The sequence below is a fragment of the Ceratosolen solmsi genome, unplaced genomic scaffold, assembly GCF_000503995.2.
Source record: "Ceratosolen solmsi marchali unplaced genomic scaffold, CerSol_1.0 scaffold6, whole genome shotgun sequence".
Lineage (NCBI taxonomy): Eukaryota > Metazoa > Arthropoda > Insecta > Hymenoptera > Agaonidae > Ceratosolen > Ceratosolen solmsi.
In genome coordinates, this window is record NW_011948414.1 from 9,083,885 (window position 1) to 9,109,549 (window position 25,665).

The 25,665-nt window shown below is 22.3% G+C and overlaps 1 protein-coding gene across 2 annotated transcripts; it reads right to left on the reverse strand.

The window, feature by feature from the left end:
• Positions 1-14,511: 14,511 nt before the first annotated feature.
• On the reverse strand, positions 14,512-21,484 carry LOC105367984 (uncharacterized). Of its 2 annotated transcripts, none has more exons than XM_011506862.1 (4): positions 21,360-21,484; positions 17,257-17,518; positions 15,320-15,583; positions 14,512-14,744 (listed from the first exon to the last, which is right to left on the reverse strand). In XM_011506862.1, the coding sequence occupies exons 1-4, from the start codon at positions 21,372-21,374 to the stop codon at positions 14,614-14,616; spliced, it is 672 nt and encodes a 223-aa protein (XP_011505164.1). In that variant the 5' UTR covers positions 21,375-21,484; the 3' UTR covers positions 14,512-14,613. The 2 variants fall into 2 exon arrangements, with proteins under 2 accessions (XP_011505164.1, XP_011505163.1); XM_011506861.1 differs by lacking the exon at positions 21,360-21,484 and adding an exon at positions 19,460-19,826.
• Between the last annotated feature and the right edge of the window lie 4,181 nt (positions 21,485-25,665).

A 25,665-nucleotide genomic window follows, 5' to 3' on the forward strand; every position in this document is an offset into this window, starting at 1 on the left:
CCCGGCCATCCGTCCCAGCGTTTCACGCTGCCATGGCTGCCGTCGCCGCCGCCGCCGCCGCCGCCGCCGCCACCGCCACCGCCACCGCCACCGCCACCGCCACCGCCACCGTTGACTCAAGACTCCGTTCCTTCATTATGTGCCAGCAATCGGTCGCCGAAAAAATGAACCAACCGGAGATTTTAAGAATGCAATTGCACTCGTGGATTATCTGCGATATTTCATTATCGTGATGGGCTTTTACGGCGGATTTCATCAGACCAACTTTTTTACTATATTAATTGACTAGTCTAGCGTGATATGATTATATATAGTCGGTGCGCTGATAATAATAATATCAGTGATATTAATGCAAAGGCATAGAATTTCTTGATTGGAAGTTTAACACAATGTTGAACGGTAAAACTTGAAAGATGTCCTGAATACTTTATGAAAATGAAAAGATGAATGCAATTGAATTAGTACACATTCGTTAATTATCATTGATACATCTAAGGATAAAATACGACTAAGGATAAATAAAATAAATACTAAATATTCATATAAATATTCTATAGCTATATAACATGATATGCATCAGAATATCCAATATACAATATTTCTGCATATCTTTATTAGCTAATATTAGAAGGTAAGATTAGAAAATATTTTCATTTCATGATTGGATAGAAAATTACAAAATTTATATATATATACATATGTAAAGAATATTATAGAAGATTCAATGATATATTTACATGTAAAAAAATATGGAGAGAAACAAATTAACAAATTTTAAGTTTACAATAAAAAAAAAAAATTTAGACGGTTATCAATTTACATATTTTCTATTGATAAACTTTCCAATATTTAGCTTTTTTGAAATGTTAAAAAGCTATTTGAATTTCTACTTGGATAAATATTTTTTTTTACATCTTCCATATATATTAAAAATTAGTTTTTCAAAATTATATTTTTGTTTGATGCGCAAAAATTATAACTTATTAATATACGTAATATGCTGTGACTAAATTTATCAAAATTTCTATTTTATTAATGATGTTTAGCAACATATATTTATTAACATTGATGTTCTTCTTTTCTGATACTATTCTTCTGAAAAAATATTTTTACGATTCTTTAAACGTTTAAGACAATTTAATAGTAGCATCATACGCGACATTGTTTAAATACAATCATAAATCAAACTTTAATTATAAACAACAGTTTTACATATACAAAAACTTAAAATTATTAAAAATAAATTTAGTAAGTGATTTTTAAATATAATTAAATGTAGGTTTTAATTAAAAGAAAGATAGTATCCCTTCGAAAATCACTCAAATACTTAATAATTAACGTATTATTGTTAACAGATGATAATTGTAATATTAGCCATTAAATCCAAATTTTTCTTATACATTTTTACATAATTATACTAAGTACTTTCTTACAATGAAGTTTATGAAATTTCAACGTATGAATTCTCATCAGCATTCATGATTTTTTAACAGTTTATACTGGTCCCATAACTTTTTACTATCAATAAATTTTACCGTACGCCAGTTGTAGTTCTCAATTTATTGGCTATAGAGAATTGTTACGGAGTAGTAACAATATTTATTCAAATATTCCAGCAAAATGTATTATTCGAACACTTGTTAAATTCAAATCTTATATTCAGAAATCAATGAATAGATTATTTATTTACAGTTATTTAACAAATCTTGATCTGAATTATATTTAAACATGATTTTTATTTCTATTATAATGCATAATCTGTCGTGTTGAATAAATAAATAAGATAAAAAATTTTATTTAAACAAAACTATCATTGAAAATTAAGATAAAATAATCAAAATTTTTATACATGATATGATTATATAGAATATGATATTATTACATAAATAACGGTCAATTTATGTGGATAAGATTTTCATTTACGATCAATTTATTTTCTATTGTTAAGAAAATTTTGTTCAAACATAACAAAATAGATAATCACGATATTATTTATTTATATTTGAAGGTTTCGGATATATATTATTCAATGCATCTAATACTTTAATCATGAAAAATGTTGAAAATTAATAACCTGTGGTTGAATAATATATTATTTAAATCTAAGTGTTAATAGATTTTATCAAAAAATAAAATTTAATTTTCTATATATTTTCATTGTCAATTAAAAAAAAAAAAAAAAACTATATATAGCTAAAAAATTTTATATTTCGAAAGAAAATTATTAATTACAAAATTATTGGCTGAAGAATATTTAAATATATATAAGATATAAACGGTATGAAAAATAAAAAAATAATACACACTAATGCTAAGGAAGAAAAATCTAAAATTTCTATTGAATGTCGAAAACCAAATATGTATCAAATTATAACTTATTTATTGTCAATTAAATATATATTCGTATTTTGTGCTTCATTCTTTATTATAAATAATTGACAACAAAATCTTTTCTCGAAACAGCAAATAATCGATTGATGATAAATCAAATAATATTATTAAAGTAAAATGTAATACTTTTTCGAGATAAATGTATAAATAATTCACTGCGTTTGTATAAAAAATTTATTTAAATAAATGACATATTTTAAACATAAAGATAAAAAGGTAATTAATTCTTATAAGTTTTACGCAATGAATTTGAAAGAGCATTAAATGAATTTTTAATGGTTCAGTTATGATAAAAGAAGTCGATGAGGAAATATTTTATAGATTTCTGATCAATTATATACAATTATAGATTGTTAGCGTGTTTGTCATCATATATTGTATAATAATAATATATGCATTTAACTATAAAAATTTCAAGATACAATATTTTTTATTAAACTGATTAATTTCAGATTAAAAAAAAGAAAAATTTAAATAATTTTACAATATTAAATATTAATAAATTTAATAATAAAAATATGCAAATTAATTTTTAATAATGAATCTTTACAAATAATTTATTTGTAAATTTTTTATGTTTTAAAAAATAAATTTGATATTATTATATAAATTATTGATTTAACAACTCTTGGTAATCTATAAAAAAATATGGCGTTGAAATAATTTTAGACTAAACAGCATCAAATAAAACAGAATAACAAAGCAACGTAAACAAATATAAGCAGTAAAAAATATTATTTATTTGATAAATGTAATTGGACACTAAAAAAATCATTCATTCTATAATATATATATATATATTCTGTTAAATTCTTATGTATTAAATTTATGTTAATAAAATAATTTTTTTTCATTTTTATAATAGATAAAACAGAAATAATATTACTTATGAATCGATTAGTATGTCCATTTAAAGTAATTAAACAAAAATTTATACTTTTTATTTTAAATTAAAGTACAATAATGTTTTATTTAAAAAGTCGATGGTTATTGTGGTCGCAATAAAAAATAGAAGCCTTAAGTTTTATAATTCATTACTATTATTATTACATATCTAATATAGTTATCAGAAATTGCTTTCAATGAAAAAACGTCGAATGAAAGATAATTCTTCGAAACAAAAATGTTATGGCTATAATATGAATTGAAATTGAATATAATCACAATATTTTTAATTATATTTATTCAACTGTCAATTATACTCATATATGGTGTATTATATAATTTCTGTGTTAAATTAATTCTAAAATTACGATTGCCTATTATGATTAAAACAATCAGATAACATAAATAATAATATGATTTTTCACGTATATTAATAATCTTACTTCCAATAATATTATTTAAACGATTTTGATTAAATTTATTATTGACTTTCGATATAATTAAAAAATTATATTTATATATTTAGAAGTATGAGGACAAGGAATGATTAAAATATCTACATCTGTAATTTATTATAAATACAAGTTTGTTATACAAATTTTGATTTGTATAAAATTTAAAAGAAAATAATAAACGATAGTACTGATATAAGTTTTCATCTTACCTAAATATTATTCAATATAATGATATCCTTCTTTAATATGAAAATCCATTTATAATATTTCAAAATTTTAAAATTTCCTTAGTAATCATGTATAATGTTTTTAACAAACATTATGTAATTTCAAAATATTTTATATGAAATTATAGTTATTATTAAAAACAATATATATATAACATTATTTATGAATATATTATTATCAATTATTAATATAATATAAGTTATATATAATAAATATCATTTACATACCAGTTACTTGATGGAATCCAAAACTCGTGGAAGAATATTACATATTTTCTGCTCTACATATGTTATTTGTAACATTATTTCTGTTATAAATTCTGATTATTCCTTGAACTTTCTCTGTAAAATATGCAAAAAGTTTTATTCTCCTAAATGATTCATAAAACAGATCCTACTTTTGAAAATGATTTAATAATGTATCTTGTTAGTATTAATGTATATATATTTATAATTATATATATATATATATATTATCTATACATTATATAAGTTTACAAATCAATTTATATAAGGCTATAATAAATAAATTAAAATCTCCACTGTCATAAATTTTATGACAATATTAAATAATTTTTCCTATTAATCATGAAAAAAAATAATCTACTGAATGTAAAGAATCATTTGAAATAGTTTTAATAAACAATGTTAATGCTTTTTATAATTGGAAACTAAATGAATATTATATAGATAATTATATATTATATTTTAATTAAAAAATACCTAATTAAATATTTTCAGCAAAATATTTAATGATTAGTCATTATTCATTTTCATTTATCGGAGTTTCTATTAAAATAAGACAATATTTCTAATAAATTTTTTGAAAATAATACAATTTTTAGTAAAATATTCTTCTATTATCGTTTATTGATAGAATTAGATGGTATTAATAAAATTTTAAATTGTTATATAATAAAAAAATAATTTATTTTAAAATAAATCAATGTCAAAATAATCATAATTACTATAGTTGGCTAAAACAATGAATACGACAGTACTGCATAATATAATGTATTCCAAAAAACTTGAATTAAATAGTTTATCGAGCATTTTATCAAGTAACAATCTAACATTGGTATTAATTTCCCCTTAACACTAATTACTGTATAATAATATAATAAATATGCAAAAGCTCTTCTTATTTAATGAGTATTTTAAATTTTATAAAAAAAAAATGTATATATCTAATAAAATCTATGTTCATTAATTTTTCAAAGCATTACTCAAATTAGGAAAATATAATTGAAAATTAAAAAAAATCTTTCAATATTATTCTATAAAAATTCATGTGAAATATTTTTCAATGTCTTATAATAATTAACCGATAACTTAATTTCAATAAGTATAATGTATGATAACTAATAAATTACTTATCATTTAGTTTCTTTTTTTAAAGTAATTATGATTTGTTACATACATAAAAAACATTTATCCAAAGCTTAAATTTCTCGACATATGTTTATCTTATCTTTACTTTCATAATTTAATATTATCAGATTACAGGTAACCAACATTATATTAATCTAAATGAAGCAATTTTTTGGGAAACTTAAAATATATAAGAAAATTATATTTCAAATCGCTGCTTACCTATTGCAAATGACTGACTTATTATACCAACGACAGACGTTCATTAAAGATATCGCGCGGAACATTCGATTTGTCCACGCTTACACTCATACACGAACATAGCGTAAGTCACCCATCGACGTCCAAACAAACATATATACAAGGGCGTACTTACGGAGGGACCCCGTTATGTTAATGTGACTTTTTCGAATACTGTCTCGCGTATACGAGTGTAACGGTTGACTCACTGTCGCGAACTCATAGTGCCGTATCGCCGATATAGTATAATCACCGATTCCAATTTGTTATATTTTGCCTCCTCCCCCCCCCCTTTTTCAACTCTTGATTATGGTCATTAATTCATTTGTGAAACAATATGCGCAAGCTTGAAGAAAAGGAGGCGGAAAAGGGAAAGCCAGAGATGAATATATTCGACAACGTTCGAATGAGCGTTCGTCATACGATAACGGTCCACTTTTGTGAAACCTAATTTCGTTAAGAAGTATACGTTTTGGTATTTCCCATGCGATTAAAAATGCTTCCTAATACACATATATTATAAAATAATCAAAGCAAATGCTGCTTATGCGCATGTGTATTAAACACTCGAGAACAAAAAAGAACAGACCAAGATTATTAAAGTTATATAAATTGAATGAACCATCAAGTTACAAAGAAATTTCATTAATTTAATGATACTATTTGGTTGGAATTTTATGTATATAATATCTTGATTATTTGCAAAGGATTTTATTAATTTAAATATAAAAACAACTGCCATTTATTATGTAAACGATGAATGAATGATATTTAATAGGAATATCAATGAAAATGTATTTGATATTACCAATCAACCGATTACATTGCGAAATAAATTTCTGTCTTAAATAATTAAATCTATTCATATACAAAAAATTAATACGTAAATTCAGAAATTCCAGAAATTAATTCAAAATGTTATTTCTGTATTAATTACAAAAAGAAACTACGTATTTTATTTAAGCACAACTTTTAAATACGATTTTAATGATATTTATTAAATTCATCTATTTAAGTTAGTAAAATTACAAATTAATTATATAATTATTAAAATCATTCGTTAAATAATAGTTTTGTGTATTTTATTTAAATAGTGTCCACTAAAAGATTTTTTCTTAATAACACTTGTTGAATTAAACGTCTCAAAATCATAAACTTTATAAAACTTAAACCCAATGTATGTCGTAAAATATTATTACCAACATTCTATATTATTATAATATAATAAGAAAAATCTAGAAAGCAACAACATAACATTTAATTGATATGTGAGCTTAAATTGAAAATATAATGCACCATTAAAAGTAAAAAATCTAGTAAATAGCCATAAAAACCTATTAAAAATGTTTTATTAATCAAGCTTATACAAATAAAGTGCAAAGGATTTAGTTAATAATGGATAGGACTAGATCTTCGGTCATTGGCTTGGCCTGTTTTCTCATAAGAAAGAAACAGACAAGAACAGCAACTATATTACGCAAGTAGAAAATAACTTTCCATTTATCCGTATACTTCAAATAAACAAAAAATTCAGCCCTTTAGCTTAGTAATATTATACCTTCTAGATATTTTATATATAAAAGATAGTAATTAATAATTCACAGTACGCTGATATTATTCATAAAATTCTATGCTTATAATTTGACTTATAATTTGATTAACATACATAAAAAAAAATAGTCAAAACTCATAATTTTTTATTAATTATACAAATAAAAATGATTCATAAAATATAGTCATTAATGTTTCAAATATAGTAACTAAATTAGAAAAATCGAGCTGAAGAGAATTATTTCCAAAAACTGAGTGAATTCAAGTGAAAGGATTTTAAAACAATTTGGATTGCGAAGGCGTAACGACAGTAATTAATCATACTTAACCCTTCGTATATCATATTATAATATAATAATATATCGCATTTCTGTTGGAAATGAGAATGGCAATTAGTGCCTGCGTTTTATACCGCTAACCGTGAATAAAGCTATACCCTGTCACAAATTATGGGAACAAATGTATTTTATTTTTGTTTTGTTTTTTAACAAAAGACTTAAAAATCTCATTAACAAGTAAAATTATCCATTGTCTCTACATTACCTTCTATAATATTTCTTATAAAATATAAATTGTATTTCCTTGGCAACTTTACAACCTTACACCTTTACAGAAATTTAATTATATTAATATACGATTTGGTATAGTTAATTATTAAATATAATACTACTATGACAACATATATATATATATATATATCATTATAAATAAATCAATTACACAAAAAAAAAGATTAATAAAAAGAGTTGAAATCTATCATTACACATACTATTATTATTTAAGGGTACACCAAATTAAAATTTAATTTTTAATTCAAGACTAAGAGCACATATATTTATCACAATTGAATGAATCTTAATCAAGATTTATCGGGAATACTACACCATATGTTATCTACTTGAATTGCATTTAAACAAAAATAATACTAGTAATATGTCACTCTATAATAGTCGCGTTGGCTTATAAATATCAAATATATTGCTTGAACAATAAACTTCAATATTTTTTATTACTAAGTTAGGTGATATATTGTGATGTCTTGATAATATATAGTTATGTAATATTTACATACGTATTGTTGTATTTTTAATAATTAAAGACATTTTTATATTACTCCAAATACAAAATAATTAAATAAAATCTTTTGTTATTCCAACCAATTTTAAGTAAACAAAATATTTGATCGTATACTTTACTATTCTTTAGAATTTAAAAAAATTTTATAATTAACATTTTGTAAAAGGCTTTTATATTATCGTATTTGATATTATTCTATATAATTTTATAGTTATTATTAATTGATTATGTTTTTACTTCAATATAATATAGTTATAATAAAGTAAAAAAAGTTTTTTATTAATTTCTGTTCCTTCAAGTCGATACATCAACCCCAGAATTCATTCAATTACAATATCTTACAAAATCAATCATTTTAATCAATCAAGTTTAAATGTTAAATCTCATTCTCTATAAACTAATTAACATCAATAAATTAATATTCATACAGGAAATACAAATATATATAACGAAATAACTGAAAAGTAATTTGTTCCATTTTCTACACTATAAAACTAAATATTACATCAATTATACTTATAAATTTTGTTTTTTAAATATTTTAATAATATGTCAAAGATATATTGAGCCCAGATTGTTCATAAATATTTGTAAAATATTCTTAAAGAATAAATACTATAAATGAAATACAAATAATTATACTCTACAATACATTGATTGTATTTAATTATTATAATGAGTTACCAACATATCTATAGAAATCGTAGAAATGAATTTTTATTGCATATTTTTCAAATTTAATTGAAATCAAATTTATTTTTTATCTATATTCAGAAATTACATATTACTACATATTACAATTACATATTACATGTTACTACAAGTAATTTTTAATATAACATACAAATAAATAATTAATGTGATAAGTTAAAGTATTTTTTTAAATTAAATTGATATAAATATTAATGAAAAATTGTAAAATTATAATGTACCATACTACTGTGTGCAATAATATTAAAATATATATAAAAAAAAAACAATTTTTTACTAATTACTTGTTGCATTAATTAAATGCATTGATTTGAAATACAATAAGCCCTGTGGTTATGGGAAAAATCTTGATTTCATCTATCTAAGAAATAAGAAAAATAGGAAGCTGTAATTAATTTTTAAAAAAATTTTTTCGTCAAAACTCTTTTTATTGCATTTAAATGCAATAAAAATCGTATCTATTTACACTATTTTTTCATGATTTTATTATTGTAAGTTCTGAATTCAAAATAATATCCTTTAATATAAATATATAGTATTAGAATAGAACAATAAATTTTCAATGATTTTAAATTTATAACGCTTCCTATAATCTAGAAATTTAGAAAAAATCTTCTAGACTATAAAATAATTATCTTTTAATATATTATAATTTTAGATATTAAACTTGAAAGAAATCATAAATATTAAATGGCCTATAATCTAACGTATTACCATTACCAATTAGAAACTTATAACTTAATAATATTAAGATACGAATATAACATTGTCTGAATATTAAATGAATATTGTATAGAATTTTACTAATTTTATAGAATACAAATATTAAAATGTTATCGAGTTTTAATAACGTGCAGCAAGATTTAATAAACTGGTTAAATAAATTATTAATTAAAATAAATTAATAAAGCTATAAAATAATATAATGCTTATATACAGCAATTAATCGAGAGATTATATGCAATTGTATGAAGTGTTAAATCCAGTTTATTTATTTATATATAAAATTATATTATTAATATTGTATGATTCAAATTCATTGTACTCTCTAAGAATGTAATAAAATTTTGTTATACTGCATATTATTTAATCCACAAATGCTTACATAAATTGTAATTTAAGCCATTATTCATAATATAATTAATAACATGAGCGAGCAAAAATTATATATGGTTAATAGTATTTTAATAATATGACATTATAAAAAAAAACTCAGCAATTTTAACTGTATGAACAAATATAGCCATAATTAAAATAAATCATAACATGCATAAATGTATTATATTCGATATAAATGGCAAAGCATGTTATTCCTTTCATTCATGTTGTATTTGTTTAAACATTAAAAAAAATTAATGAGATACTTTTTACATTGAAATCGGATATTTTATTGTTATGATACTCGGAGAAAATAACAATTATACAATATAAAAATTGAATTAAATGCTTGTTGTAGTTAGTATTAAGCTTTCTTTTAATTCTTATAATATTTTTTATTAAGAATTATATTATTTTTAATATTAAATGCTATTTGTAAGTGCCATGATCACATTTAATTATTGCGATATTTATCGATTATTAATATGGCAATTATAATACTCGATTCTCATCCTTCCATTGGTATAACATTAAAAATATATTATCATGCATTGTTCACAATAAAAGTACATAATAAGAAAAAAAGCATTACATTTACTAAAAAATTTTAAATAATACGTCTCTGGACATGTGGCCAATAATTTTGTCGTTTCCTTTAAAACAGGTTTTCTATTTAAAAAATCAATGGAATGAAATGAAGGAAAATGTTCCCGTCAGTATTTCACAAAATAAACTCATTTGAAAGTTTGCAAGGAGGAAGTTTATACTGAGAAATGAATGACGTGAACGAAAAATTACCAATACATGAACCCAGCGAATGAGATCAACTGAATATACACCTGGTGTTTACTACAAATCTGCTTATAGGTCAGTCGCACAGGGGACGAAATTACCATCGCACACACGTACATATACACGTGCATAAGGCATATATAATACGTGACCTTGACCAAAGAATTGCATTCATCTTGGCACCAGATATAGAGCTTACACACTCTGATATGAGGTTCTTTTCAAAGCCAACGAGACAGTAGCAAACTGGTTTTGTACGAATGTGCAACTAATGATAATTCAATTGTATCCAATGTAGATAGATTTTAATATTAAAAGAAATACAATTACGGTAATCTAATACTTGTAATAATATTATAAAATACTTTCTGTTCATTTAGTATATATAGAACAGCACTGAAATAATTAATTTTCAAGCAATCTTCATTTGTGCTCTGTCTCATGTAATTAATTAATGTTGATAATTAATATAGTTTACGTAACCAGTTATATGTAATTCAAACGTTTCAATCATTTTTTTTCTTTTTTTTACTGACAAAAGGACTGTTTTATATGTTTTTAAAATTTAATTTCATTCAAATAGTATCCCAAGCACCCTTGAAACAAATTTATAAAATAAAAAAAAAATATATATATATATATATATATAATGTTATAAAGCTTATCACACAATATAAAAATGTTATTGTTTTATTTAAAATTTTTATTGTAATTTAATTGAGATTCAATTATTTATATTAGATTATATAAAATTATATGTACATGAAATAAAATTTGATAAGTATTAATAATATTATAACAGCTATATAATTTCCATATTTCGATTAATTGTTATAATAATTTATATTCTATATTAATATTTTTTAAATAATTCTAAAAACATTATTATTATTAATATACTACAAAATTTTTTTTAATATATTTAAATAATGTTTTTATGAATAATGATATGCATAAAATGAACAAATATCTAAAAAGAAATATATTACAATATTTAAACAAAATAATATAGAATAACTAAATTTAATATACAATTCTTTGATAATAACAATTCATTTGAATTATTATATTATATAATACATAAACTTTTCTAATAGAACGAAATTTTGTAATTTACCTTTTTTAAACAAGTTCTTTTCAGAAATTGTGCCACTTCCTGAATTCCTTCAGAGAAAGGTTAAGTTTTTCAATTTACGGGTTAAAAAGTTTACTTCTCGTATCAATAATATTTGCATATTTTATTAAACTGCGCTTAATGAATTATTATGAGATATTTTTCTAAAATTTGTACTACTAAAAGTAATTCTAATTAATATAAGGCCAAAATAACATAAAAATGTGTACATTTACATTTAAAATACGTGACAATACTAACATTATGTTTTGTACATAAACTAGTTATTATTTTAATTTTTATACTTCTATATACTTTATATATTAGAAACGCATGTATACATGTATATATTTATTCTTTAATTGTACATACATATTAAGTTCATTATAATATTAATTTCGAAAAATACTGTAATTAAACAGAAAATTGTTGCAAATTATAAAAAAATCATTATAATTGTATTTAAGAATGCAATATTTTAGGGAACATAATAAATAACTTAATATTTATGAATTATGTAGAATATATGAACAAATTCATTAATAAACAATAAATAATTTACATATTTTAAAGCCCAACTATTACAAATAAGTGAGACTTAGTTTTGACATTCTTTGAAAATAATTGCTCTAAAAAATATTCTTAAAAATAAATTCATTGTACAGTCCTTTCAATTTAAGATTTATTTGTTCATTTTATTTTCATCCATTTAATTAATAGTTAATTATCAATTTATTATTTAATACAGTTTTTCTATCCAACTATTAATGATAATTTTATTACGAACACATTGATAAATAAAATATTGATGAATATTTTTATCGAAATGTATGTATAATCTATTTTTCCTTAACATTATATTTTATATTAAATACTATTTATTATTAACAACTAAAATAATAATATGGGACCATATTTTTCTGTTTTTATATTCATTGTTAATCAAAATAATTTAAGAAATAAATTTCTGCCTTAGAATCATATAGAAGAATAAAGATTCAACATATAATGATATATAAATAATAATTTATGAACATACTTTGATCAATATTAAAATGGTAAAAAATTTTAATTGATATAATGCTATCATAATCATTAATCAATTAGTTAGAATAATAACATTTTTACTAGAATACTTTTAGTAATTGATACATAATAGTAAAAATTATCTTTCATTGGGTAATATTTTCAGAATATGAAATTATAAGAGGCTATAAATTTTGATTAAAATAACGAAAATCATTATACGCGAAATAATTGAAGACAAAGTAACATCAATAGAGAAGGCGCGAAAAAGTAAGGAAACATTCAATATTAATGAATCTACAGAGATGCAAAATTTAAATAAGAAAGCATTAAAGTTTTTGTCGGGTTGATTGATTTGATTGATTCTATTATACAATTTTAATATATTAATTTATATACATTCTAAATTATTGAATAACAGAATATTTTTCTAAGTTCCTCGAATAAGAAACTTTAGAAGAAATAACACAAAGAAGACTCTCTTTACTCACCTCTATTTGAAATTCATCTTATATTTTTTTAAATAATATTTATAAATGTATAAGATGAGAATTTTACTAATCAATACATATGTATTTTGCTAATAATTTTTGGTTTGGTTGTTCAAAATAATATTTAATCAATATTTAATTTCCATTATCCAAATGAATTAAATAATATTTGATTATTATGAATAATATAATGACTGAGTTTCCTTATTTGAATTTGTCACTTATTAAAAATAAAATAAATCAATTATAGTAAATTAAATTTATTTAAATGTATTTATTAAAACATATTATTCCATATATATAATTAATAACTATTAATATTAAAAAAAATTATAATTAAATAAGCATTGATTGAAGTAACTTCAAAACCCTTAGAGATAAGTTGATAAATATCTCTTAAACTTTTAATATTAACATATTCTTTATGTATAAAGAATATGCGAAAAGGTACGAATATTATTATTAATAATAAAATTAATTATTACAACTTTGGCTATATTATTAAATGTATTTAATAACTAATTTAATTAAAGGTAGAACGATTTATTTTTCAAATAATTTTGTAATTAAATAAATGTCACTATTAACGGTATTTGTGTAAAAAGATATTAAATATTGTATATTATGTTTGAAAGATAAAATTGATGAAAATCACTTTTAATTGCATAATTGGATAATATATTATAATTTAATTATTAAAATTTAATTACTTTCTGCACAAATATATTACATTGTAAAAATGTTTACGAAATAAGTAATCACTTAGTTTTTAATTATTAATTATTATGTATAAATAAAGTACATTTCTTTTTTACAAAAAGATATGATTATATTGTTTATTTGAAAATAAGTAACTATCGTATGTTAAATAATTATTTTAGTAATTTCAAAGACATTTATTTTATTTTTAACTTTAATTTTGCAACGGATAATATATATATATAATTGCACACCGTGAATTATTAGCTTTATTTATAAATTTTCTGAGTAAATTTATATTTAAAGTATACAAAAAATATTATTTTTTATTTACATTACATATTAATTCTCTATATATTTATTAAATGCTTAAATAATGCCTGATGAAAAAAGTAACATTCGCATCGCTATAAATTACAATCTCTCCAAATAGAAATACACGTATTATTGATAAATAATTCACATACATTTGATCTTGAAAAATATCACCGTCTCTCTTTATTGTAATTTTGAAAATAATAAGAAAATGGATTGTACAAACTGTGATCGTAATAACTATCGTAAGCATTTCCTAGTACATCATTTCTGTGATCCCAGGAATCTTGTTGGCCATAAGCTGTAATTAGATAAAAACTATAATTCAAAAATAATCAAAATATACACTACACAGTTGTACAAATTTGAAATGTATATTTATTTAATTTCACAAACGAATCATATTTTATAAATGAACTATTATAATAATAATAACTTAAATCTAAATACTAGACATCTTTCTACTTAAATAATTGGTAACATGTTATACTTTAAATCGTTATATTAAAATGCAATATTAATAGCACCTAATATGCAATGAAAAAAACTATTTATACTGAATACGTTTAGACTTAAAATTAAATTTCACGTTAAATATTAAGGGATATTATTTTTTGTACTTTGTATCTATGGAAATATTGTTAGGCAAGACAATTAATATAAATTAATATTAAAGTTGAAATGGCGAATAAAATTGTTTATATGCGATAATATAACCATTTTATATGCGATGTTATATATTTTTAATCAACATTAAAAGAACTGAGTCTCATTGATTAAAATTAAAAAAAATTAGTATAATATTTGTATTTCGTAGAATATCAGTAGAAATTCCGTACAGTACAATATTTACCAAATTATAATTTATTTAATTACCGTGTGAAAAATCCAAAGCATATTCTGCACCAGGAGGTTGCCAATGATGATATGGAAAAGGTTGTTGCGCTATTTTACAGATTTTTAAATGTGAAAGTATGGATGGTAATAGAAGGGAACCAAGTATCAAGAGCTTTTTAATAAAATGTACTCCGAGAAAAATTGGGAAGATCAATAATTTAAGTTTTAATAAATTTAGTAATATAAGAATAGGTAGTATAATGTTCTTTTTCTTCTTGAAAATTCTGAAGGAACCCTTTGAAGCTGAAAATAAATATTTATTGAAATAGCATTTTAGGATAAATATATAATTTTTGTATAGAAAATAAATTATTATCATAAATATGTTTATATAAATTAAAATTAACAGGTCCTAACGGCTATATAATTCTCACTGGTACTACTACTACCACCCAACTACCCAACTAACTGCACATATACTTTAAGTAATTATGTTTTGAGAAATTTTAGAAAAGTATCACTCTATTCTTTATATTTCTATACAAAGCACCGATTCGGTTTTATAGAGCATATAGAGCTACAAGAATAGCATGATAAATATAATACAGACTCCATTATTATGATGTAAAAAATTAATCATTTTGCTTGTTTTACAATTAAATTCAAATAAAAAGAGATTACTGTTAAGATTTTTAAATTATACGATGGACAAATAAAGAACAGTTATACAGTAATTTTCTACTTTCTATGCTGACCAAACAAGAACAATCGCCTATTCATATTCAGAACCTTATAATTTTAATGCTATTACATATTCACTATCACCTTATAATTTATACTTAACCATTAATTATTGATTTCCTAATACAATACAATTTGTCCTAATGTAGTTTGCATTTAATAATTACTACTATAATTTGTAACAAACACATATTTTTCTTAATAATGATTTATCACTTATTTATAATATTAATTGCATTTCTCTCAGTGTATGTCGCTGAATGAAAGTTAAATCCAAATAAATCCAGTTTTACATAATAATAGACTTATTTAAAATACTATTAAAATTAATCAATTTTTAATATGAATATATAAATTGTGTCTCTTTATATGGATTAAAAAATTTAATTTAATTAACGTATTTCTATCAATTATAAGAAAATTCTCTACTACTTCTTACATATAATAATCCATATTGTATAATTGATTTATATTTCAACTAATGTTATATATGAGAAAAATAAACTACAGTATACGACAAATATATCGATATTTATAAAAGAAAATATTTAATATAATAAAATTGCTAATAAATATATAGGTTCCACATATACCAAAAATAATAATAATCTTATTCATTATTATATAAGTTATTATACATTACCTATTATACAAGTACGTACTTTTACAAATAGCAACGAATAAAAGATTTAATAATTTAAAATAACAATATTCCAATGTATTTGTATAACTATGTGAATTAAGTAATAAATAAGTCATAAATATCATTGCAGCGATATGTCTTATAAATTAATATTAGGAATATCCTATATTTATTACAGATTTTTAATACCAGTACTCTTTCAGAAAAAAAAACATTTTAATTAATTATAATACATTATTGCAAACATAACATTATTAAATATTAAAAGGTGATTTATAAAAATATTTAGCTTAAACATGGTTTCTAAATTTCTTACAAATTAAAACAGACCATATATAGAATTATTATATAACATATATTTATAAAATTTAAAATTATAGGCTAAGTATTATTTTAATGAAATTTTGTTTTACATTTTTATTTACATTGCAATTCATTATTATTAAAAATTAATATATTTTAAATAAAAATGTTCATGCTCTGTATTATAAAGAATTAAAAAATTATCAAATATAACTTTTTAAACTGAATAAGTAAACGATAATTATACATTACATGGATATATAAATTCAATTTAAAGAAAATTCTTTACCCTCGAATGTCCTGCTTTTCCTCACATGCGAAAGCTCATCATCATCTAAAACCATGAGGCCGTTTTTAAAAATTTCTGCCCCTGGCGACTGCTCCACGGTATACACAATTGCACGTCTGGTTAATAAATCTTCAGCTGCTTCTCTGATAAAATACAGTGTTTCAGCAATATTACTTGTTTTCGTTCGTAGTACCTCAGGCAAAAGTCGACCACTCTGTATCCTAGGTATTTTAATAATTTTAAATGGTCCATAAGAATATTCCTGAAAAAAGAAACATACATTTTTAAATCAAGGAATTAAATCCTTAATAATTGGTGTTTTATAAATTCATCGAACTTACAATAATGTGTTCAAAATTTTAAGAAAAAGAAATATTATTATATAGTAATATTAATAATATTAAAACATTCGCTTATGTGCTTATGTTTTGTTAAAATTTGTGTTAAATTTTAATAAAATTATATTGTGTGAAATTTCTGTAAGTGAGTATGTACAATATTAAAATTAAAGTGCATGTAAGCATAATAAACATATGAAATAATAATGTGATAAAGAATTGTGAATGAAATATATTATTGAATTAAATTTCTCATACAATCATAGAAGCTGTAAACGTGTGAATCACACATTATTTAATGTTGTCACGAATGATTTAATGTTATACGATGACTTCTTAAAATTATTAAAATTAAAAAATTACATTAATTCGGGCTTGATAAATCTAACTACAATTGATATATATTGATACCTATAACTCTAAATGCTTAATAAAATTTTAAAGTATTAATTTATAATATTTATAATTACACAAGACATATATTATGGAATGCGTGTAATATAAGTTTTGATTACTGTTCATATATTGTAAATATTAAAATAAACTAAATGAATTACAATTAATTATTTTACTAAATACGATTGTAATACTCAGAATTTATTAATAATAATTTTTTTTTAGTTTAATAACCATGCAATTTGTCAAATAATTCTTTCATTACCTATTTTCAAGACTTTTAATATAGTCTTTCGCATTCTACATTATATTTGTAAATGTCAACATATTACTTTCATACTTTCTATTATAATAAATAGTATAACCACTACACAATTTTTTCTAAAACTAGTTTTTAAACTTGATTATAAAACAAATAATTGTAAATCGGCTAAGTAAAATAGAACCATTTTATACCTATATTGAAATATTTATTAATGCAGACAGAATTTTTCTTAATTTTCGATATCTAATTTATGTGTTTAATTACTCCACGTACTACTAATAATTTCATAATTATAATATTAATACAATTATAAAACATAATCATGTTTTTCTATTTATGGATAAACTCTTTTATAATTCAATTAATATTAAATATTATTATTAAACGTTATTATGATATAAAATTAATAATTTCATAATAATAAAATTAATACAATATAATGATGATTTTCTAGTTATTAATAAACATGTTTATTAGTCAATTAATGTTAAATATTATTATTAAGTGTCATTATGATATAAAACTATAGTATTGGTAAAAAATAAAAAAATAATTAAAATATTACGAAAATTATTCAAAATTGTCGTTGTTCATTTCCTGTTGAATTTATCAAATTTTACTCATTAAAATTATAGTTTCTATATTATAGCTTAAAACTATAGTTTAATTTTAAATTATTGTTTTACTGTTAACCTGGCATTATGATTAGATAGTGTAACATCCGTATCTTAGTCGCTGCTTTGGGAAATTAGTAGTTAATGATAGTGAATGAACGTGTCGTGTATTTTCACCCGCCGACAAGGAATATTTAAACCTTTAAAGCCCATCATTTAAATCTACTTTGTGAATTCGTAATTTTTGGATTTTATAATTTTTAAAATATACTTCCATTTTTATATGTGTTAATGATAGTATGAAAATAACCTATGTATTCGTCAAATTTATGTCATTGCTTTTGACAAAAACACTAAACTACTGGTAATGTTAAACAAATAAATTATACTAATCAATCAATTACTTTAAAAATAAAAAAATTCGTTTTATTGTAAAAATTGTTTAAAAATTTAAAAATAATAGTTTAATAAATTTTTTGTTATGAAGGGCTTTTAACGACTATACTATACATATTATATTTTGCAATGTATTACTTATATACTATAAATATTACACTGCGCAATGTTTATAACATCATAATTGTATTCACCTTTTCTTGTATAACATCATTTATCCATTTTACTGCGATATATTTCCCACAGAGCATCATATTTTTATTAATTGCACAATCCCTTCGACACTGCTCCAAAAACACATTAGTTGAATTATGATTGTCAGGCATATGACAAAGCGATATTCCGGCACCAAAAAAAAAAATGTAAACAAACAAATACATTTTTATCATTGTGTTCATTCTCTTTCTCCCTCTATTTAATTCCATTATTACGTTGCGATCAATTTTACTTCAAACACTTTATGGATCAGATTAGTAATTCATTACAATTACATAATATGCAATGGTAAAATAATCTCTACTACTTATGAACTTTAAGATTTTCTCATTTCACTGAATGTTTAAAAATATATTCAGAAATTTATTATAATTCATGATGAATGAACCGTTATTTATTGTTTAATACGAGACTGTCTCATTTCGAAATTTGTCCTGTCATTAAAAATTTGATTAATAATTGCAAAGACGAAACGAATAAGGTCAAGTGCACAAACTTACTGACGCCAGATTAGACGTTGTCTAGGCCATTTATAGGAGAGTCACATATATGTAGGTCGGTGGGGGTATCCCATAGAACTTGGTTCAAACGTTGGTTCTGTCCTTCCTTAGCTAAGCGGATACTACATTTGTCGTTTCATAAATATATCAACTTGAAAACATTGTAGTTCAGTATTTTATATTAATAAATCATGAATTAAAATGTAATTTTTATAGCTAATTATTTAAATAGAATTCATCAAGCGTCCTCAGCTTTTAATACAATTTACGAATAAGCATTCATTCGTTTGTGCAATCATTATAAATAATGAATCTTTAAAATAATAATATATGATAATAAAACTAGTGTACTGCTATTATGTTTATTAGAGAATTTTTATTAAATACGTAATGATTGTAATTACACCTTCCCTTAAAATTACATATGTAGATATACTGATATATGTAGACAAACTCATTTATATTTATATTAATGACTAATTGTACAAAGATTTATTTTAACTCAAAATTTAGTATCAAGCATATTTATTATAAACTATCTAAATTATTCAATATTGGAATGTGCTTTAATATATGTTTATTAAAAGTTTTAATGATTAATATAAATTATATTATTTCAGAAATCCAACCAATTTAATAGGAAATTGGTAATGCTATATTAGAAAATACAACTGATGCAATTGTTTATTTATATGTACGTATATATTAAATATTTGAAAGTATTAAGTATTGATTGCATAAATAAGAATAAAATTATTTATGTTGAAAAATTGAAATTTTTATTGTTGATCAAAACATCACATAATTAAAACGCACATATATTATTTTGCCTAAGATTTTTCAATTTTAAATTAAAAAAAAAAAGTAGTAACTATAATTATTTCTACTTTATTATTTACTTTTATATAATTTTGTATAATTTTCATTTTTATTTAAGATTTATATATTAAAATCAATAAAATTATTATATACTTATTATCTGGGTGAGTAAATTTTACTAGCGAACATATTAAAATAAAATCAATTATTTGATGAACCTGGATTTCCTACATAACGCACAAATGTTAACTAACATAGATCAAAATCATCATATGTTTAATGCATATAATTTAAAACTGAAATTTATTATTCATTGAGATTTATTCATGATTTTGAATAGCTTTAATCTGAAATTCATATATTTAGTATAAATAAGTTTTTAGTATTTATTAAATAATGACGTTTTCTTCGTATTTGCAATATTTTATTTAAAACATTAAATGATATTGTACAATGAAATACTTATCAATGTTATAAATAAAATATTAACCAAGTAAGCGCAATGACTTTTTTACTTTTCTTCTCTCAATGCACAATAAATAAATATAAAAAGAGAAACCTGAGGATACACCATATCCAATTGGTAGGCAAACAAAAGATCGAGGTCCTTGGTATTCACAACCCATCTATACTGGTCTTATCCTTCAGCTGCACTTTACAGTATTACTGACCTATAGTCGAAGATCCGATCTTGGCGAGTGAATATTTTTTCCTTTCTTATCGAGTTGGAGAGTGAGGGAAAAAGACCGGTGCAGCAAGTTCCCATCCGCAGTGTATGGAATGCACGTGACAAACTGGGTCGAGAGGGCTGTAATGCAATTGCATATGTGGGCGCACTAAAGATTGCACGTTCCGTCGTTTAATTATTAACGATACAGTCATCCAAAATAATGAGTTTCGGTCTAAAGAAGTGCGAATACTTCTGTTACAGTTATGAATATACATGGAAATTTTCAAGCACGTGTGTAAGTTAAACAAAATTAAAAGAAAAGTAATATTCTTTTAAAAAAATTAAAATCATAATACGATTTTCGATTTTACTAGCATTGACAGGATTTTTCTTATTTACTACAAAGATGTATAATGCAAAATGACCAAACAATATCAATAAAAGTATGTGAATTGACATACTGAGTAAAATATTTTATATAATATTGTATGTAAGTACATCTATAATACATGCTACTTTCATATATAACAGATTTTATATGAAATGTCATAAAATATATTGTAATTATATCAGGGCCACTATATTCATCTATTCAAGCAATTATAAAAATAAATTATAAAACATTTCAAAATAATGGATTCCTTGTATTGATTTCATTAGACATTTATCAATATAAATATTAGAAGAACCGATATAAATATTTCATTTTATTTGTATAAATTATACAAATCAATTCTTTTATTTTATATTGCTTATAAATGTTTTTTTTTTTTTTTTAATAACTTTCAATCCTATATGTAGTTTAAAAGTATAAAATAAATTAAACCTGATTTTCAAGTAAAATATGCATTTAGGCATTAAAATACAAAATAGGCATTAAAAAAATATTAATATAGAAAGTTACAACATTAGAAAGAATACCATATTATTTTTAATATCTATATCCTTATAAATTATGCATATTATGATTCGATTAAAATTAATAAGAATAAAAGATACTTTTATTTGGTTCGATTGTTATAATAAAAATGCAGCCTATTATGTTCATAAAGTGACATAAATTTTTTAACCAAACTAATAATAGATTTTTAATATAAATTTTAGAAATTATACAATGACGCTTGTGCTAATATTGTTCCCTATTTTCGCATACTCGTTAGCTTACGCATTCCCTGTCATCATTACTTCTCTCTCTCTCTCTCTCTCTCTCTCTCTCTCTCTTCTCTTAACCACACATACGGACACGTATACGTGTATCTACTTGTTAATAAATTATGCAATAACCAGACTCGAGTAAAATATAGGAGGAAAATAAGTGTATTGCCCGTTTCATCTTTGACTTTCGCTACTTTCATAATTGGGTCCTAGAATCGAGGTCGTCCTCATACTATCTTGTAATATAAGGATGAAATAAGGTTACTTTCCGGGTAAGTAAAATATATTCTACAAACTCTAGCAAGTTGAATAATTTACCTGAAGGCCGGTTTAGTTCCAGACACATATAAAGAAAACAGTGATTTAATAATGATCTATCAGATCATTTAATCTCGGGCAATTTCCACGACTGTAAATACAGTTAAAAACATTGTAATTTTTCTTTGCTAAATATATTATTAATAAAAAATTTTGCGTCATTGGTACTGGATTTATGTTATTTTTAAGAGGTTATTAAGTAATAAAAAAATAACTGTACGAAGGAAAATTAATCTTATTATATGTGTATCTAATGATTTATGAAGAGGATCGATGATTCATAAAAATAATTAATTTTTGAAATTCACATTTAAAAATAAATCTTTGATTTAATACTACAAGTTATTATAACGTATGTATGCATGTATATATATATATGTGTGTGTTTGCGCATGAATCCGTATGTGTGTATGATCAATTTAAATATATATTATAAATTTAATAAAAAGACAATTGATTTATAAAGAAGCTTTGTATGGTTTTATTTATCAATGAAAAATTTAAATAAAAGGTTTTTTATTATTTATAATGCTTAATAAATCGCAAAACATTTATTTATAAAAAAAAAAAAATAACATTTTTTAATTTTAATTTTATATATTAATTTTAATCACGAATTAGGAGATTTCAATGCTTTTCCCATTGTAGATAACAATCATAATTACAACGAATAATAAATGTATATATTTTATGAAGAAACGATTTTTCACTATTCACCCAAAGAAGTTTTCATCTCTTCCATTGCAGAATATAGTGCACTTAAGGTTCTAGGTTTTTTACTGATGCGATAGAATTCACACAGAAGCTGAACATAATAGTCGACTGACCTGTTGACCTGACCACGAAGCAACAAAGTTAAGGGACAAGTAGAATGTCAATGGTGAAGAAGGTCGAAAGAGAAGGAGGAATGTATAAAATAAAGTGAATATTTAAGGAAGAAAAAGTTACTCTACAAAGAAGAATACAAAAGACGATGATACCACATGCCCGTAGGATGCTGACTTTTCATTTTATTTTCGCGCTAACAACTCAAAATGTAAAATATCAGCCCGTGACCACGCGCATCAATCGATAACCTTTCCTCTTTCACTCTAACCTTTCCTTTCGCTCGTTCTCTCTCTCTCTCTCTCTCTCTCTCTCTCTCACTATCTCTCTCTCACTATCTCTCTCTTTAACTTCTCTGCATTTGACACTCAAGTATCACCTCATTTCTTGTTTACTATCTTTTTGTCTTTTTTCATTTGCGCCTTTTTACTTTCTAGGTTACTACTACTAATTCGTTCTCCCCCAACTCTATTTCGATTTTACTCTACTTTCCCACAGTTTACACCATTATTATAGTATGTAATCCCGGGAAATCATAAAAATTTACTATTAAGAAAGAGGATTAAGGGAAGTTGGAAGAATGAATTTTTCGAGCATTTGACTACTAAAAATCGCTCAATGCTCAATCAGGCTCATAAACATAAGCATTATTAAACAAATTACTCAAAAAATCGAGTAACCTCTATTCAATGACACCCTTATACTACCCACAAATATTCATTGGCTCAATACGGATATTTAATGCTCATCGGTTACTTGTGAAAATACTGACTAGACAATGAGCACTCCTATCTTTGTCTACGTCTTCCCATATCGTGTAAAGTATTGATATCAAATTTTGAAGAATACCACGCACGATTAAATATGGGCGTAGAGATAAATTCGTGATCATGTTTGATCAAGCGTCCTAGAGTTCAAATTAAAAAAAAACAATAACAATTTAATAACTAACCAAAGAAAAATGTTATCTAATGTTTCAGAGCTAAAAAAACTTTTAATAATTTTATATAAGTATATAAAATATAATATTATCTTAACAAAAAGGTATAATTAGTTTTAATTAATATGCTTCGCAGGCTGTTTAACAAGTAAGTTTAGTAAAACAAATTCAATTTTATTATTTAGATAATTAAAATAAAGCATTGACGATTTTCTTCAATATCTAATATTGTAATGGTTTACGGCTTATTACCAGAATAAGACTTTTATAAAAATTTTGTTTCCAATTATTAGTATTTATTAATGAATAATATATAAAATAAAACTACCTTCAGAGCAAAGTAGATCGAATTCTTTTTTATCTTTTGTAAATAAAAGTTGATAAAAAAACGGTGGTTATATTTAATTTTTGAATTATCTACACTTCTAACAGAAGTTTTTTAACTGCTTTTAAAATTTAATGAATTTTTTGCAAAAACGTAAAATTGACTAGTATTTTTAAATTAAAAATTATTAATATAAATAAATTAATAAAATTAAATATATAAATAAATATATAATATATAAAAAAATATGTAAATGAAAAATAATATAAATAATTTAAATAAAATCTTTTAAATAAATTTTTCGAAATGAAATGTACATTTATAATATTCAATTAACCATAAAAATTTTTAATGTTTAATATTATTTATAGCAATTTTAATTCAAAATATAAAAACAAAATTATGTTTATTTCAAATATACATATGAATGAATACCATTCTTTGGCCATATTTCTACTTATACAGCCATTCACATTAAAAGTAACCATGATTTTCAATTATATCACAAGTCCATATCATTTACTATTTATGTTTATGCCATAAATTAGATGTGCACATACGAATATATATATATATATATATATATATATATATATATATATATATATATATATGTATGTATATATATGTAT

What these genes read in the sequence shown, in the direction of transcription:
- LOC105367984 (XM_011506861.1), bottom strand. Translation starts at nt 19,690, where the DNA reads ATGGAATTAAATAGAGGGAGAAAGAGAATGAACACAATGATAAAAATG. An exon ending in ATGATGTTATACAAGAAAAG is followed by an intron (nt 17,519 to 19,459) that starts GTGAATACAATT and finishes TTCTTTTTTCAG; the next exon opens with GAATATTCTTATGGACCATT. An exon ending in GAAAAGCAGGACATTCGAGG is followed by an intron (nt 15,584 to 17,256) that starts GTAAAGAATTTT and finishes ATTTATTTTCAG; the next exon opens with CTTCAAAGGGTTCCTTCAGA.